Genomic DNA, 13,557 nt, shown 5'->3' with positions numbered 1-13,557 from the left:
CACACCAAGCCCAGATCCCCCTGCAAGCATCTCCCTTCTTTGTTGCCTGCTGGTGGAGGAGCCTGTGTTGTACTCTCACTCTCAGGGTGGGTGCTATGACCAGCACAACAGAGCAGCAGTGGAGTGGGTTGGAAGGAGCTCATGGCATGAAGGAAAGGGCAGAGAGGTGCTGGGGAGAGTGATGAGGCTAATCACAGCAGCAAGGCCAAAGGAGCAGTGCTGACCTTCAGGAGTCAGACTGTGTCCAGTTCTGGGCTCCTCAAGTCAAGAGAGATGTTGAGGTACTGGAAGGTGTCCAGAGAAGGGGGAAAAAAGCTGGTGAGGGGCCTGGAGCACAGCCCTGTGAGGAGAGGCTGAGGGAGCTGGGGGTGTGCAGCCTGCAGAAGAGGAGGCTCAGGGCTGACCTCATTGCTGTCTGCAACTGCCTGAAGGGAGGCTGTAGCCAGGTAAGGTTGGTCTCTTCTGTCAGACAAGCAGCAAGAGAAGAAGGGGACAGAGTGTGAAGTTGTGGCAGGGGAGGTCTAGGCTGGATGTTGTTAGGAAGTTGTTGTCAGAGAGAGTGATTGGCATTGGAATGGGCTGCCCAGGGAGGTGGTGGAGTTGCTGTGCCTGGAGGTGTTGAAGCCAAGCCTGGCTGAGGCACTTAGTGCCAGGGCTGGATGCTTGGCCAGGGCTGGGTGCTAGGTTGGACTGGCTGAGCTTGGAGCTCTCTTCCAACCTGGCTGATTCTATGAGTCTAGTGCAGTGTGCTGGGAATCTCAGATCTGAGTCAGCAGAGAATAAAGGGTCTGAGGTGGGAAGGTGACAGTGAGAAGGGGGCACAGAGGTTCCTAATCTACTCTGAAGGTTCATGTTTGCTGCCTCAGATCCTTCTGCTGTGAATTCTGGGTCCTTCATAGCAGCAGCATTTCTTTCATTAGCAGAGAGAGGCCATTTCAGCCTCTACAATGCCCTGAAAGGAGACTGGAGTCAGGTAGCAGTCAATGCCTTCTCCCGAGGAACATGCAATAGGATAAGAGGAAACAGCCTTACATCATGCCAAGAGAGGTTTAGATTGCACACAAAGAACGATTTCTTCCCCTGAAAGGGTTGCCAAGTTAGGGATCAGGCTGCCCAGAGCAATGGTGGATACCCCAACCCTGGCAGGACTGAAAAGCTGTGTAGATGTGGTGCTGAGGAACATGGTCTAGTGGTGACCTGGCAGTGCTGGGTTTAATGGCTGGACTTGGTGATCTTGAGGGTCTCTTCCAACCAAAATATGATTCCATCACTCTAAAAATGCTTTCTGCTCCAGTTATTGCTGCTACTTCACTGACCTTGCCCTCCTCCTCTTCACAGACACGGTTATAACACCTGGCGTGACCCCATGAAGCCTTCCCAAATCCTGTCCAAGCTGTGCAAAGAGGGCAAGGTGGATGGGCCACACTTTGGGCCAGGAGGAAGAGTGAAAGTAGCCAACAGGGTTTTTACTGGCCCCACAGAGATTGAAGATGAAAATGGTACCTCCACCATGGGGTGAAGGCTGTGGAGGGGATCAGGGGTCTGGGGACTTGGGGGTGCTGCTGGAGGAGAAGCTCAGCAGGAGCCAGCAGTGTGCACTTGCAGCCCAGAAAGCCAAGCAGAGCCTGGGCTGCAGCAGCAGAAGTGTGGCCAGCAGGGCCAGGGAGGGGATTCTCCCCCTCTGCTGTGCTCTGCTGAGACCCCACCTGGAGTACTGCATCCAGCTCTGGAGCCTCTATTGCAAGAGGGCTGTGGAGATGCTGGAGTGTGTCCAGAGCAGGGCCAGGAGGATGCTGAGAGGGCTGCAGCAGCTCTGCTGTGAGCACAGACTGAAAGAGTTGGGGCTGTTGTGTCTGCAGAAGAGGAGGCTCCCAGGTGACCTTCTTGTGGCCTTCCAGGATCTGAAGGGGGCTACAAAACAGCTGGGGAGGGACTTTGGAGGCTGTCAGGGAGTGGCAGGGCTGGGGGGAGTGGAGCAAAGCTGGAGGTGGGGAGCTTGAGAGTGGAGGTGAGGAGGAAGTTGTTGAGCAGGAGAGTGGTGAGAGGCTGGACTGGGTTGCCCAGGGAGGTGGTTGAGGCCCCATGGCTGGAGGTGTTTGAGGCCAGGCTGTGTGAGGCTGTGTGCAGCCTGCTCTAGGGTAGGGTGTCCCTGGGCATGGCAGGGGGGTTGGAACTGGCTGCTTCTTGTGCTCCCTTCCAACCCTGACTGATTCTATGATTCTATGGGGTGTCCCCTCACCATCTAGGATTGGAGATAGATGTAGTGGCCCTCACCACCCTAAGGCAGCACTCTCTATCCACCACCTAATGTGGCCTTTCCAGTTTATGACCAGTTAGAGTTTTTTAGGCTCTCAGAATCACTCCTGGTCCTCCATGGCAAAGCTGTCTCTGAGAGCTTCCTCCTGGCAGAGTAATGAAGAGTAAAGAACACAGCCCCCTCTGGGCTCTCCAGGGTCCAGGAAGCCATTCTCCATGTACCTGCACCCCCAGACAGTGCTGCTGTCCCAATGCACCCATGTCCTCAACAGAGATGAGGGCAGGCCAGGAGGGGTGCAGAAGAGGAGGAGAAAAGGGTCGATGGATGTGGAGCTGTTTCAGCCCAAGAAAATGCCCACTGATGGGTGGTGTGGGCCTTCTGTGAATGACCATTACAAATGTTTATGGGTTTAAACTGGCAGAGAGGAGATTTAGACTGGATGTTAGGAGGAAGTTCTTTGCAGTGAGGGTGGTGAGACACTGGCACAGGTTGCCCAGGGAGGTTGTGGCTGCTCCCTCCCTGGAGGTGTTCAAGGCTGGGTTGGATGAGCCTTTGAGCAACCTGTTCCAGTGGGAGGTGTCCCTGCCTATGGCAGGGGGTTGGAGCTGGATGATCCTTGAGGTCCCTTCCAACCTAAACCATTCTGTGATTGTATGACCAGAGGAGAAGGAGAGACGTTAGGAAAGGCTGAAGGACAGCAGGAAAAGGAGGAGAGTGGCAAGCAGGCAGGTTTGCTCCCCTGGGGCAGGGTGGTTTGCTGTCCCTGGTGCCTCCCTCCCCAGCTCTCCAAGCTCAGCCCTCCTTTTGCCTCCACAGGTCAGAAGAAGCAGACAGATGAGCACCTGGCCCTGACCGCGCTGCGTCACTGGGAGGACATCCCACGGGCGGGCTGCAGGCTGGTCCCCGAGCACGTGGAGACACGGCCCCTGCTGAACCCTGACAAGCCTGGCATCGAGCAGGTCCCCAGAGACACCTCCCCTGCTCCAGCCTCCACCCTTGCCATGGCCCCGAGTCCCTTGGTCCTCTGCAGAGACCCACAGCAGCAGTGGGGGCAAGGGCTGCACAGCCTGGAGTAGAGATCTCAGCTGGGCAGACCAGCTGGAACCTGCATCCTCATGGGCAGTGGGCATGGAGAGGGCTTCCTGCAAAGAATGGGCATCAACAGCACTTCACAGCCACTTCTCAGCCCTACTAGACTAAACCTGCCTTGCCTCCCCTGCTCCAGCCTCCATCCTTGCAATAGCCCCAAGTCCCTTGGTCCTCTGCAGAGACCCACAGCAGCAGTGGGGGCAAGGGCTGCACAGCTTGGAGTAGAGATCTCAGCTGGGCAGACCAGATGGAACCTGCATCCTCATGGGCAGTGGGCATGGAGAGGGCTTCCTGCAAAGAATGGGCATCAACAGCACTTCACAGCCACCTCTCAGCCCTACTAGACTAAACCTGCCTTGCCTCCCCTGCTCCAGCCTCCATCCTTGCAATAGCCCCAAGTCCCTTGGTCCTCTGCCACGGCCTTGGCACCACACTGTGCCATGAAATGCTTCTGCAGGGGGTGGAAAAGGACTCATGGTGTGGGGGAACCTTGCCCTGCTTCACATCTGGCAAGGTTTAGTCCTGCAGGCCCTGCCCCACGTCTGACCTGACCAGACTGAGGTTGGAGGGCAAGAGTAACTGTGGGCAACACTGCTTGGGGTGGTGAGCAGTAAGGAGGGAGCAGGGGAGCTGACTGTACCTCTCCAACCTTGCAGGGTCGCCTGGAGATGTGGGTGGACATGTTCCCCATGGACATGCCAGCACCTGGCCCTGCCATTGATATTTCTCCCAGGAAACCAAAGAAGTAAGGAACCCCCCAGGAAAACTCAGGCTGGGGATGGAGCCCAGCACCTCCCCTCTCTTGCTGCTGCTCTGTGGCCCAGCTCAGCCTCGACTGTGCTGGCATCTACAGAGATCCCAGGACTGGAGGCATGGAGAGATGTCCTCCCTCTCCAGAGATGCTCCTGAAGGGTGGTATCTCTCTCTGTTCCATACCCTGCAGCTTCCAATCTCCCTGCAGTCCACAAAATCATCCAGGGACTGGAACCCCTCTGCTGTGAGGACAGGCTGAGAGAGTTGAGGTTGTTCTTCTCCAACAAGAAGAGAAGGCTCCCAGGAGACCTTATTGGAGCCTTTCAGTGCTTAGAGAGGCCTGAAAGAGATATGGGAACAGACTTTTTATCAGGACCAGTTGTGCCAGGACAAGGGGTGATGGTTTTAAACTAATAGAAGGGAGGTTCAGCCTAGAGAGAAGGAAGAAATTGTTCACACTGAGAGTGGTGAGACCCCAGCCCAGATGGCCCTGAGAGGTGCTAGATGCCCATCGCTTGAACCACTCCAGGTAAAGCTGAACAGGGCTCTGGCCAGCCAGATTTAGTTGCAGATGTCCCTGCTGACCCCAGGAGGATTGGAATAGATGACCTTGAAAGGTCCCTCTGCAGCCCAACCATTCTGTGATTCCATGATTTTCTGCCCTGAGCTCCTCTGGAGATCTCCTTCCTGTTCTTGCCTTCATGATTCCTCAGAATTGGTTGTCAATAGCTCCATGGCCAAGTGGAGGCCAGGGACAAGCAGAGTCCCTCAGGGGTCAGTCCTGGCACCAGTCTTGTTCAGCATCTCTGTGGGTGCCATGGACAGAGGCACTGAGTGCAGCCTCAGCAAGTTTGCTGCCCACACCAAGCTGTGTGGTGCAGCAGCCAGGCTGGAGGGCAGGGATCCATCCAGAGGGAGCTGCACAGGCTGCAGAGGTGGGCACAAGCCAAGCTCAGGAGGTTCAACAAGAGCAAGGGCAAGGTCCTGCAGCTGGGTGGAGGCAATGCCAAGCAGAAATGCAGGCTGGGCAGTGAGTGGCTGGAGAGCAGCCCTGAGGAGAGGGCCTTGGGGGTGCTGCTGGAGGAGAAGCTCAACAGGAGCCAGCAGTGTGCACTTGCAGCCCAGAAAGCCAAGCAGAGCCTGGGCTGCAGCAGCAGAAGTGTGGCCAGCAGGGCCAGGGTGGGGATTCTCCCCCTCTGCTGTGCTCTGCTGAGACCCCACCTGGAGTACTGCATCCAGTTCTGGAGCCCCTGGGACAAGAGGGCTGTGGAGATGCTGGAGTGTGTCCAGAGCAGGGCCAGGAGGATGCTGAGAGGGCTGCAGCAGCTCTGCTGTGAGCACAGACTGAAAGAGTTGGGGCTGTGCAGTCTGGAGGAGAGGAGGCTCCCAGGTGACCTTCTTGTGGCCTTCCAGGATCTGAAGGGGGCTACAAAAAAGCTGGGGAGGGACTTTTGAGGCTGTCAGGGAGTGGCAGGAGTGGGGGGAATGGAGCAAAGCTGGAGGTGGGGAGCTGGAGAGTGGAGGTGAGGAGGAAGTTGTTGAGCAGGAGAGTGGTGAGAGGCTGGACTGGGTTGCCCAGGGAGGTGGTTGAGGCCCCATGGCTGGAGGTGTTTGAGGCCAGGCTGTGTGAGGCTGTGTGCAGCCTGCTCTAGGGTAGGGTGTCCCTGGGCATGGCAGGGGGTTGGAACTGGCTGCTCCTTGTGCTCCCTTCCAACCCTGACTGATTCTATGAGTCTAAAAGAGCCCTGTGGGCAGTCCCCTGTCGTGTCAGTGCTGATCCTGATTTCTGACAGTGTCACTCAGTTTCCTCCTGCTCCTTTCCCTTGTCCAGGTCCTGGTCCTCACCTCCTTGTCTCCCTTCCTCCTGCCAGGTATGAGCTCAGAGTGATAGTGTGGAACACAGACGAGGTGATCCTGGAGGACGATGACTACTTCACCGGCGAGAAATCCAGTGACATTTTCGTCAGGGGGTGGGTCCAGCATGGCATGCTCCTCTTCTTCTGCCACAGTGGGGTCTGCTGTTGTTTGTTGGGGTCTCCAGGGTGGTTTCCTGAGCAGTCAGTGGAGGTTATGGACTGTGGTGTTGGTTGGATAGCACCAACCTTGCACTGCATTTCTTTCTTCTGTGCTGTGTTTCTTCTCTGCAGCCTTGAGCTGCAGGTGGTCATCTGGAATACCAGGGAGGTGGTTTTGGAAGATGATGCCTTCCTGGCAGGAGAGAAGGTGTCTGATATGTATGTCAGGGGGGAATGGCCATGGCCAAACCCCTCTTCCCCTTTTGGACCTGGTCTTGAAGCCCCCACTTGGCACCTCAGCCCTGCAGCCTTCCATTCCACCATCTGGAGCCCAACTGTTGTTAGTTCCTAAGTCCACTTTGCTCTCACCCAGCAGCAGCGAAAAGTCCCTTCCAAAACTCACCTGTCTAGAGGTGAGGTGACCCACACCCCCATAGCCCAGTTCCTTAGAGGACCTCAAATCAATCCAACAGCATTTCTGGCTGTGCAATGAGTGCCCCACCAGCCAAACTGCTCAGCCTTTCTTCTGCAGCCTCAGCAGCTCAGGTCAGCTCTCCTCTGCTCACATCCTGAGCTGCACACAGAAAACTGAGTCTGTTTCGCTGCCTCAGGCCCCATCCTTTCCTGCAACGACTCTGAATCTGAGATATTCCAGCCCTTCCCCATCAGTGCAGTGAGAGATCCTTAGACCTTTGTATTTTGAGGAGCTGAGCAGGGCATCAGCAGGCTCAGAGTCCAAGAGAACAACTTTGCATTGGGTGCCCTTCACTGGTGGAGCTGTGCCCCTGCTGGTGGAGCTGTGCCCCTGCTGGTGGAGCTGTGTCCCTGCTGGTTGAGCTGTACCCCTGCTGGTGGAGCTGTGTCCCTGGCTGGTGGAGCTGTGCCCCTGCTGGTGGAGCTGTACCCCTGCTGGTGGAGCTGTGTCCCTGGCTGGTGGAGCTGTGTCCCTGGCTGGTGGAGTTGTGCCCCTGCTGGTGGAGTTGTGCCCCTGCTGGTGGAGCTGTGCCCCTGCTGGTGGAGCTGTGCCCCTGCTGGTGGAGCTGTGTCCCTCGCTGGCTGCAGCCCCTCAAGACAAGCAGATCCACGAAACCCTGAGAGGACACTGGGGCTTGGAGATGCTTTGGCTCATCAGGGCAAGGGGTTGGATGCCACATGTAGCCTTTTAAAACCAAGCTCCAAGCCTGGGGGCTTGATGGTGCAGAAAATTCTCCATGTCTCTTATGCTCTGGGAATCCTGCTGACTGAAACTAGAACATGAGGACCACAAGCACATGAAACGTCAAGGTTGGCATCTCCCAGGGTGGCAGCACTGTGCTCTCACTGCCAGCAGTGACATGGTGCCTACAGAGCCTGGCTGAGCTGGGCACTTTGTGTCCCTTCACTGGAGACTGGGTCAGCAGAGCTAATTGCCAAGCAGAGCCTGCAGCAGGCCCTAAATAGCTCTGATAGATGTGCCCTGACAGGGAGCCTGTGGTGACCAGCACAGCCTGAGCTGACTCCACAAGGACAGCTGCCACCAGAGGAGGCCTAACTACCCCACAGCAGAATGAGAAGCTCTCTGCAGCCTCCTCTGCACCAGAGGTGTGGGCTGGGGACATTGTTCCAGCCTGCCCTGCTTCAGACTCCCCAGCACTGCTCCTTTCTTCTGTTCACCTCTTTAACATCTCCCTGCCAGAGAAAGACCTTTGCCAACTTACCTGCTGCTCTTCTTGCTCTCAAACCTCCCTGTTCCTTCTAGGGCTTTCCTACCTCTGTGCCCTTTCTTCCCCTGGGTGATGCTGCTGCAGCCCCAGCCCAACCCTGACACTTTTTAGGTCGCAGGCTGTTAGAGGTTGGAAGAGACCCAAGGAGATTGAGCCCAACCCCCAGTCCCTCCTGGTGCCACTTTGGCTGCCTGGGTAGGATGGTCCTGTGCCTCTCCTCCCTCTTGCAACATGAGCCACCCCTCTCCTCTGGGCACTGCAGGTGGCTGAAGGGTCAGCAGGAGGACAAGCAGGACACAGATGTCCACTACCACTCACTGACTGGCGAAGGCAACTTCAACTGGCGCTACATCTTCCCCTTCGACTACCTGATGGCTGAGGAGAAGATTGTCATCTCCAAGAAGGAGTCCATGTTCTCCTGGGATGAGACAGAGTACAAGATCCCAGCTCGGCTCACACTGCAGGTGTGGGATGCTGACCACTTCTCAGCTGATGACTTCCTTGGTGAGTGCAAACTCCACCGAGCTGGGGCACAGGGGCAGCCAGCAAGGGAGGGAGCTCATGGCTGGACAAGAAGGGAGGAGCAAGGTGGGGTGAGACAAAGCCTGTACAGGACCAGAACCTGAAAGTGCAGCTCTGCTCCTCAAGCCCACAACATCCTGCAAACTCCCTGTAGATACTGTTGGTAAGAGCAGGCAGGATTAGAGCCCTGGTCCATGCTGATGATGATCAAAGGCTTCTCCATAGCAAAGGTCTCAGCTTTTTGGTTCCCAGAACAGGCTCAGAGTTCCTCTCCAGGGCAGGAGATGCTGGCCCAGCCCAACTCCCACCACAGACTCAGCATTCTGGGGCTGACAACACTGAACTATTGGAGGGAGTCCAGAGGAGGCCATGAAGATGCTCAGAGGGCTGGAGCACCTCTCCTATGAGGACAGGCTGAGAGAATTTGGGCTCTTCAGCCTGGAGAAGAGAAGGCTTTGAGGAGACCTCGGAGTGGCCTTCCAGTATCTGAAGGGGGCCTACAGGAGGGCTGAGGAGGGACTATTTAGAAGGTCTTATAATGACAGGGCCAGGGCCAATGGGTTTAAACTGGCAGAGGGGAGATTCAAACTAGATGTTAGGAATAGGGGCACCCTCTTCTTGAGGGGGGTGAGATACTGGCACAGGTTGCCCAAGGAGGCTGTGGCTGCTCTCTCCCTGGAGATGTTCAAGGCCAGGCTGGAGGAGGCCTTGAGGGACCTGCTCTAGTGGGAGGTGTCCCTGCCTATGGCAAGGGGTTGGAACTGGATGAGCTTTGAGGTCCCTTCCAACCTAGACCACTCTGTGATTGACTGCTCCCCTTCCTCCTGCCAGGGGCCATAGAGCTGGACCTGAACCGCTTCCCCCGGGGAGCCAAGACATCCAAACAGTGCACCCTGGAGATGGTGACCAATGAAGCAGAGCTGCCCATGGTCTCTATCTTCAAGCAGAAGCGAGTGAAGGGCTGGTGGCCATTCGTGGCCAGAGATGAGAATGATGAGCTGGAGATCACTGTAAGCACGGCCACGGGGGGAAGGGGAGTGGGACTGCAAGCCCCTGCACTTGTCTCTGTTCCCTCTCTCTCCATGTCTTTGGGGCTGAGGTGTGGAGCAGTGCCTCCATCTCAGCACAGCTCTGTTCTCTGCAGGGGAAAGTCGAGGCTGAACTGCACCTCCTGACAGCAGAGGAGGCAGAGAAGTCTCCTGCCGGGCTGGCGCGCAACGAGCCTGATCCGCTGGAGAAACCTAAGTGAGTAGAACCCCCCAGCCCCAGCAGGCACTGGGGCTTCCAGGAGATGCTGTGGGGTTGTCCCGAGGGAGAGAGCAAGGAAGTGCCTGACAGTGCTGGTGGACAAGTTCACCATGAGCCAGCAATGTGCTCTTGTGGACAAAAGGGCCGACGGTGCATTCAGAAGAGTGCTGCCAGCAGGTCCAGGGAGGTTCTCCTCCCACTCTGCTCTGCTCTAGTGAGGCCACATCTGCAGTATTTAGTCCAGTTCTGGGCTCCCCAGTTCAAGTGAGATGAGGAATTACTGAAGAGAGTCCAGCAGAGGCTATGAAGATGCTGAGGGGACTGGAGCATCTCTGTGAGGAGAGACCTGCAGCTGGTTAGCCTGGAGAAGAGCAGACTGAGAGGGAAGCTTCCAGGAGCTGAAGGGCAGAGGGTGAGAGGGTGGGGCCAGACTCTTCAGTAGTGCCTAGTGACAGAACAAGGGGCAAGTGGCACAAGCTGGACCACAGGAGGTTCCATCTGATCACGAGAAAACACTTCTCCCCTGTGAGGGAAATTCCAGCTTTGGCTGTAATCCTCACACTCCCTCTCAAACCTGCATTCCTCTGGCACACCTCATGCTGACTCCTCTTGTCCAGCCTCCTGTGGTCCTCCTCCTGGGACTCTCTCACTCTGTGCAGGTTTGCCCTTCCTTCTGCTCACTATGTCCATTGTGGCACTGCCTGCCATGTCCTTCTGGATGGCCATGAGACTGATGGGTGTTTGCTTCCCCTACAGCCGCCCGGACACGTCCTTCATCTGGTTCCTGAACCCCCTCAAGTCCATCAAATACCTCATCTGCACGCGCTACAAGTGGCTCATCATCAAAATCGTGCTGGCCCTCTTGCTCCTCATCATGGTTGCCCTCTTCCTCTACAGCATGCCAGGCTACATGGTCAAGAAGCTGCTGGGAGCATGAGCTGTGGGAGCTTCCCCTATGTCCCCAGCCCCATGCCCTTCTCCTCCCCTCTCAGAAGTTTCAGGGGACATCTGCTGCTGGACCTCCTCTCCTGCCTTCTTTCTCTGTGGCTCCAGTTCATGGCTTTTAAGTCCCAGAGAAATGGGTCTGGAGGATGGTGTCAATCCCACCCAGGCTGGGATTCTCAGAGGCCTTTGCCCACTGGGACCATGGCCAGTGCCCTCACAGGGAGCTGAGCCCCAGGGGAAGGGGAGGGAGACCTGGGGCTGCATCGCCAGAGCCACAGAAGGCTCCTTGGAGGAACACTCCGAAACAAGGATGAAGCAGGGATCTGGGATAGCTGGAAACAAATCAGCCCCACCCACGTGGGATTGGCACCCAGTATCCTTCCCAACTACCAGCACGGTCCCTGCCCCACTCATACCTCTGGAGGTCACTGTCCCTTGGTGCAGGAGCCCATCCCACCACAGAGGTGCCCCAGCAGCCACAATAGGCAGGCCTTGCCCTCCCTCCCCTCCCCATGGCTCTGGCAGAGGCAGGGTAGTGTCCATCAGCTCAAATATCTTCCTGCTGTTAGCACCCCAGAGGTGGTAGTGGCTGAACAGAACATGCCTGGGGGGTTCACAGGGAGCCAAGCTGACTGGCACAGGCTGAACTCCCTGGGGCCTTCTCGAGCCTCAGCTAATTGCCTTTGGGTTGCTATGAACTGTGGCTGGAGTCCTTCTCAGCTCACTGCACCACACAGCTGGTGAGAGGACATCTTCCTCAGCTTCCAGTGTGCAAGATCCTCGTTGGATAAGTCAGCTCCTGGGGACGCTTTTAGGATGCTCCTGTTTGAATCAGTAAATAAAACTCAAGTTTTGCTTCTAAGTTCTCCACCAAGGTCTCACCACGGTCAGGAGTCTGCTTGTCACTGGCTGCTATTCCAGGTCAGCCTTTTCCTCTTTCCCTCTGGCTGCCCTGCTGCTTCCACAGCCTCTTTTTTGTGCTATCTCTTCCCAATTTCCATGTCACAGAATCACAGCAGTGTCAGGGCTGGAAGGGACTCCAAGGATCATCCAGTTCCAACCCCACCCCACCCCCCCCCCCCCACGGGCAGGGACACCTCACACTAGATCAGGTTGCTCAGAGCCACATCCAGTCTGGCCTTAAACACCTCCAGGGATGGGGCTTCCACCACCTCCCCGAGCAACCTCTTCCAGTGTCTCACCACCCTCACGGTGAAGAACTTCTTCCTACCATCCAATCGGAACCTCCCCACTTCTAGTTTTGCTCCATTCCCCCTAGTCCTATCACTACCTGATATCCTAAAAAGTCCCTCAGCAGCTTGCCTGTTGGTCCCCTTCAGATACTGGAAGGCCACAGTAAGAGCTCTTTGTCAATAGTCCCTCCTCAGTCCTCCTGTAGGCACTCCAAGGTCTCCTCAAAGCCTTCTCTTCTCCAGGCTGAAGACCCTCAGCTCTTGTAGCCTGTCCTCATAGCAGAACTTCTCCAGCCCTCTGAGCATCTTTATGGACCTATTGTCCTGGTGCTTGTTCCCTGGGAGGAAAGACCAAGCCTCACCTCCTCCAACCTCCTCTTAGGAAGTTGCAGAGCGAGAAGGTTGCTTTCTGTCTCCCCCAGAGCTGCAAATACCTGGGCGTGAGACAGGACCAAGCTCTACCTCCCCACCCATGTAGGCTGAGCAGGATTGCCTCAGAGCTCTTGCAGCCTCAGGTCTTACCAACACTTGGCCTCATTGTCCTGAGATGGGTGGCTCCAGGTAGTGGGCCAAGGTGTCCTATGGCTGAGTCCTGCACCACCTCTCCTACGAGGAGAGGCTGAGGGAGCTGGGATTGTTTAGCCCGGAGGAGGCTCAGGGGTGACCTTATTGCTGTCTACAACTACCTGAGGGGTGGTTGTGGCCAGGAGGAGGTTGCTCTCTTCTCTCAGGTGGCCAGCACCAGAACGAGAGGGGACAGCCTCAGGCTGTGCCAGGGGAAATTCAGACTCGAGGTGAGGAGAAAGTTCTTCCCTGAGAGAGTCATTGGACACTGGAATGGGCTGCCCGGGGAGGTGGTGGAGTCGCCGTCCCTGGGGCTGTTCAAGGCAGGACTGGACGTGGCACTTGGTGCCATGGTCTGGCCTTGAGCTCTGTGGTAAAGGGTTGGACTTGATGATCTGTGAGGTCTCTTCCAACCTTGGTGATACTGTGAGACTGGGATACCAGACTGCAGCACCCAGATCTTGGGTGCCCCAAGAGAGGGGTTAGCTGTTGCCAGGGGACCCTGGGAGGTCACATGGCCCTCCACTGGTATTGGCCTACGATGCCCACTCATGGAAGGCAAGCAGAGAGATGAGTGAGGAGCTCCTGTGTGGGACTATGCCCTTCCCTGCAGCATCAGGACACCCCTGCAGGGGGCACAGAGGGGCACACGGCTGGATGACTACGAGCGGCAAGCGGCTGCGGCGCCCCCAGCAGGAGCAGCTCCTGCCCTCGGCTGAGTGGCAAAGCAGTGCCCTCGGCAGGCACACGGTGTGCTGCCCAGTGCCCATTGTTACACTGTCAGGGGCAATCCCTTAAGTCTATTACACCTACCGCAAGAATCCTCTTAGGTGCCGTCGAGACAGCTGCCCAAGGGCGAGGCAGCCTGTAAGTACACCTTGGCTTTAGCCCAGAGGAACAGAGCCTGGCCCGGGAACATGGGTGGAGGCTGCAGGGCTCTTGGAGTCTCCTCCAGCCACCAGCCTTCAGCCTTCTCCACTGCTCCCAGGAGAGCTTCAGCCACGGGGGGCCCACCTCTACCTTCACCTCATAGAATCATAGACTCAACCAGGTTGGAAGAGACCTCCAAGATCATCCAATCCAACCTAGCACCCAGCCCTGGCCAAGCAACCAGATCATGGCACTAAGTGCCTCAGCCAGGCTTGGCTTCAACACCCCCAGGCACAGAGACTCCACCACCTCCCTGGGCAGCCCATTCCAATGCCAATCACTCTCTCTGACAACAACTTCCTCCTAACATCCAGCCTAGACCTTCCCTGCCACAGCTT

The 13,557-nt window shown here is 56.7% G+C and overlaps 1 protein-coding gene across 9 annotated transcripts in view; it reads left to right on the top strand.

Moving 5' to 3' along the window:
- The window catches only part of OTOF (otoferlin), a 129,370-nt gene extending 117,968 nt beyond the window's left edge, over positions 1-11,402 (top strand). For all 9 annotated transcript variants that reach the window (XM_064146568.1, XM_064146566.1, XM_064146565.1 and 6 more), the window contains 8 exons: positions 1,339-1,499; positions 3,074-3,216; positions 4,003-4,091; positions 5,971-6,069; positions 8,080-8,321; positions 9,171-9,349; positions 9,484-9,584; positions 10,344-11,402. In XM_064146568.1, the coding sequence (XP_064002638.1) occupies positions 1,339-1,499; positions 3,074-3,216; positions 4,003-4,091; positions 5,971-6,069; positions 8,080-8,321; positions 9,171-9,349; positions 9,484-9,584; positions 10,344-10,524 (1,195 nt within the window). In that variant the 3' untranslated portion in view covers positions 10,525-11,402. The remainder of the gene's footprint in view (positions 1-1,338; positions 1,500-3,073; positions 3,217-4,002; positions 4,092-5,970; positions 6,070-8,079; positions 8,322-9,170; positions 9,350-9,483; positions 9,585-10,343) is intronic.
- The last annotated feature ends 2,155 nt before the right edge of the window (positions 11,403-13,557 follow it).

The sequence above is a fragment of the Pogoniulus pusillus genome, chromosome 7, assembly GCF_015220805.1.
Source record: "Pogoniulus pusillus isolate bPogPus1 chromosome 7, bPogPus1.pri, whole genome shotgun sequence".
NCBI classification, from domain to species: domain Eukaryota; kingdom Metazoa; phylum Chordata; class Aves; order Piciformes; family Lybiidae; genus Pogoniulus; species Pogoniulus pusillus.
The sequence above is the reverse complement of the archived record's forward strand: the minus strand, read 5'-3'. Positions and strand labels throughout refer to the sequence as shown.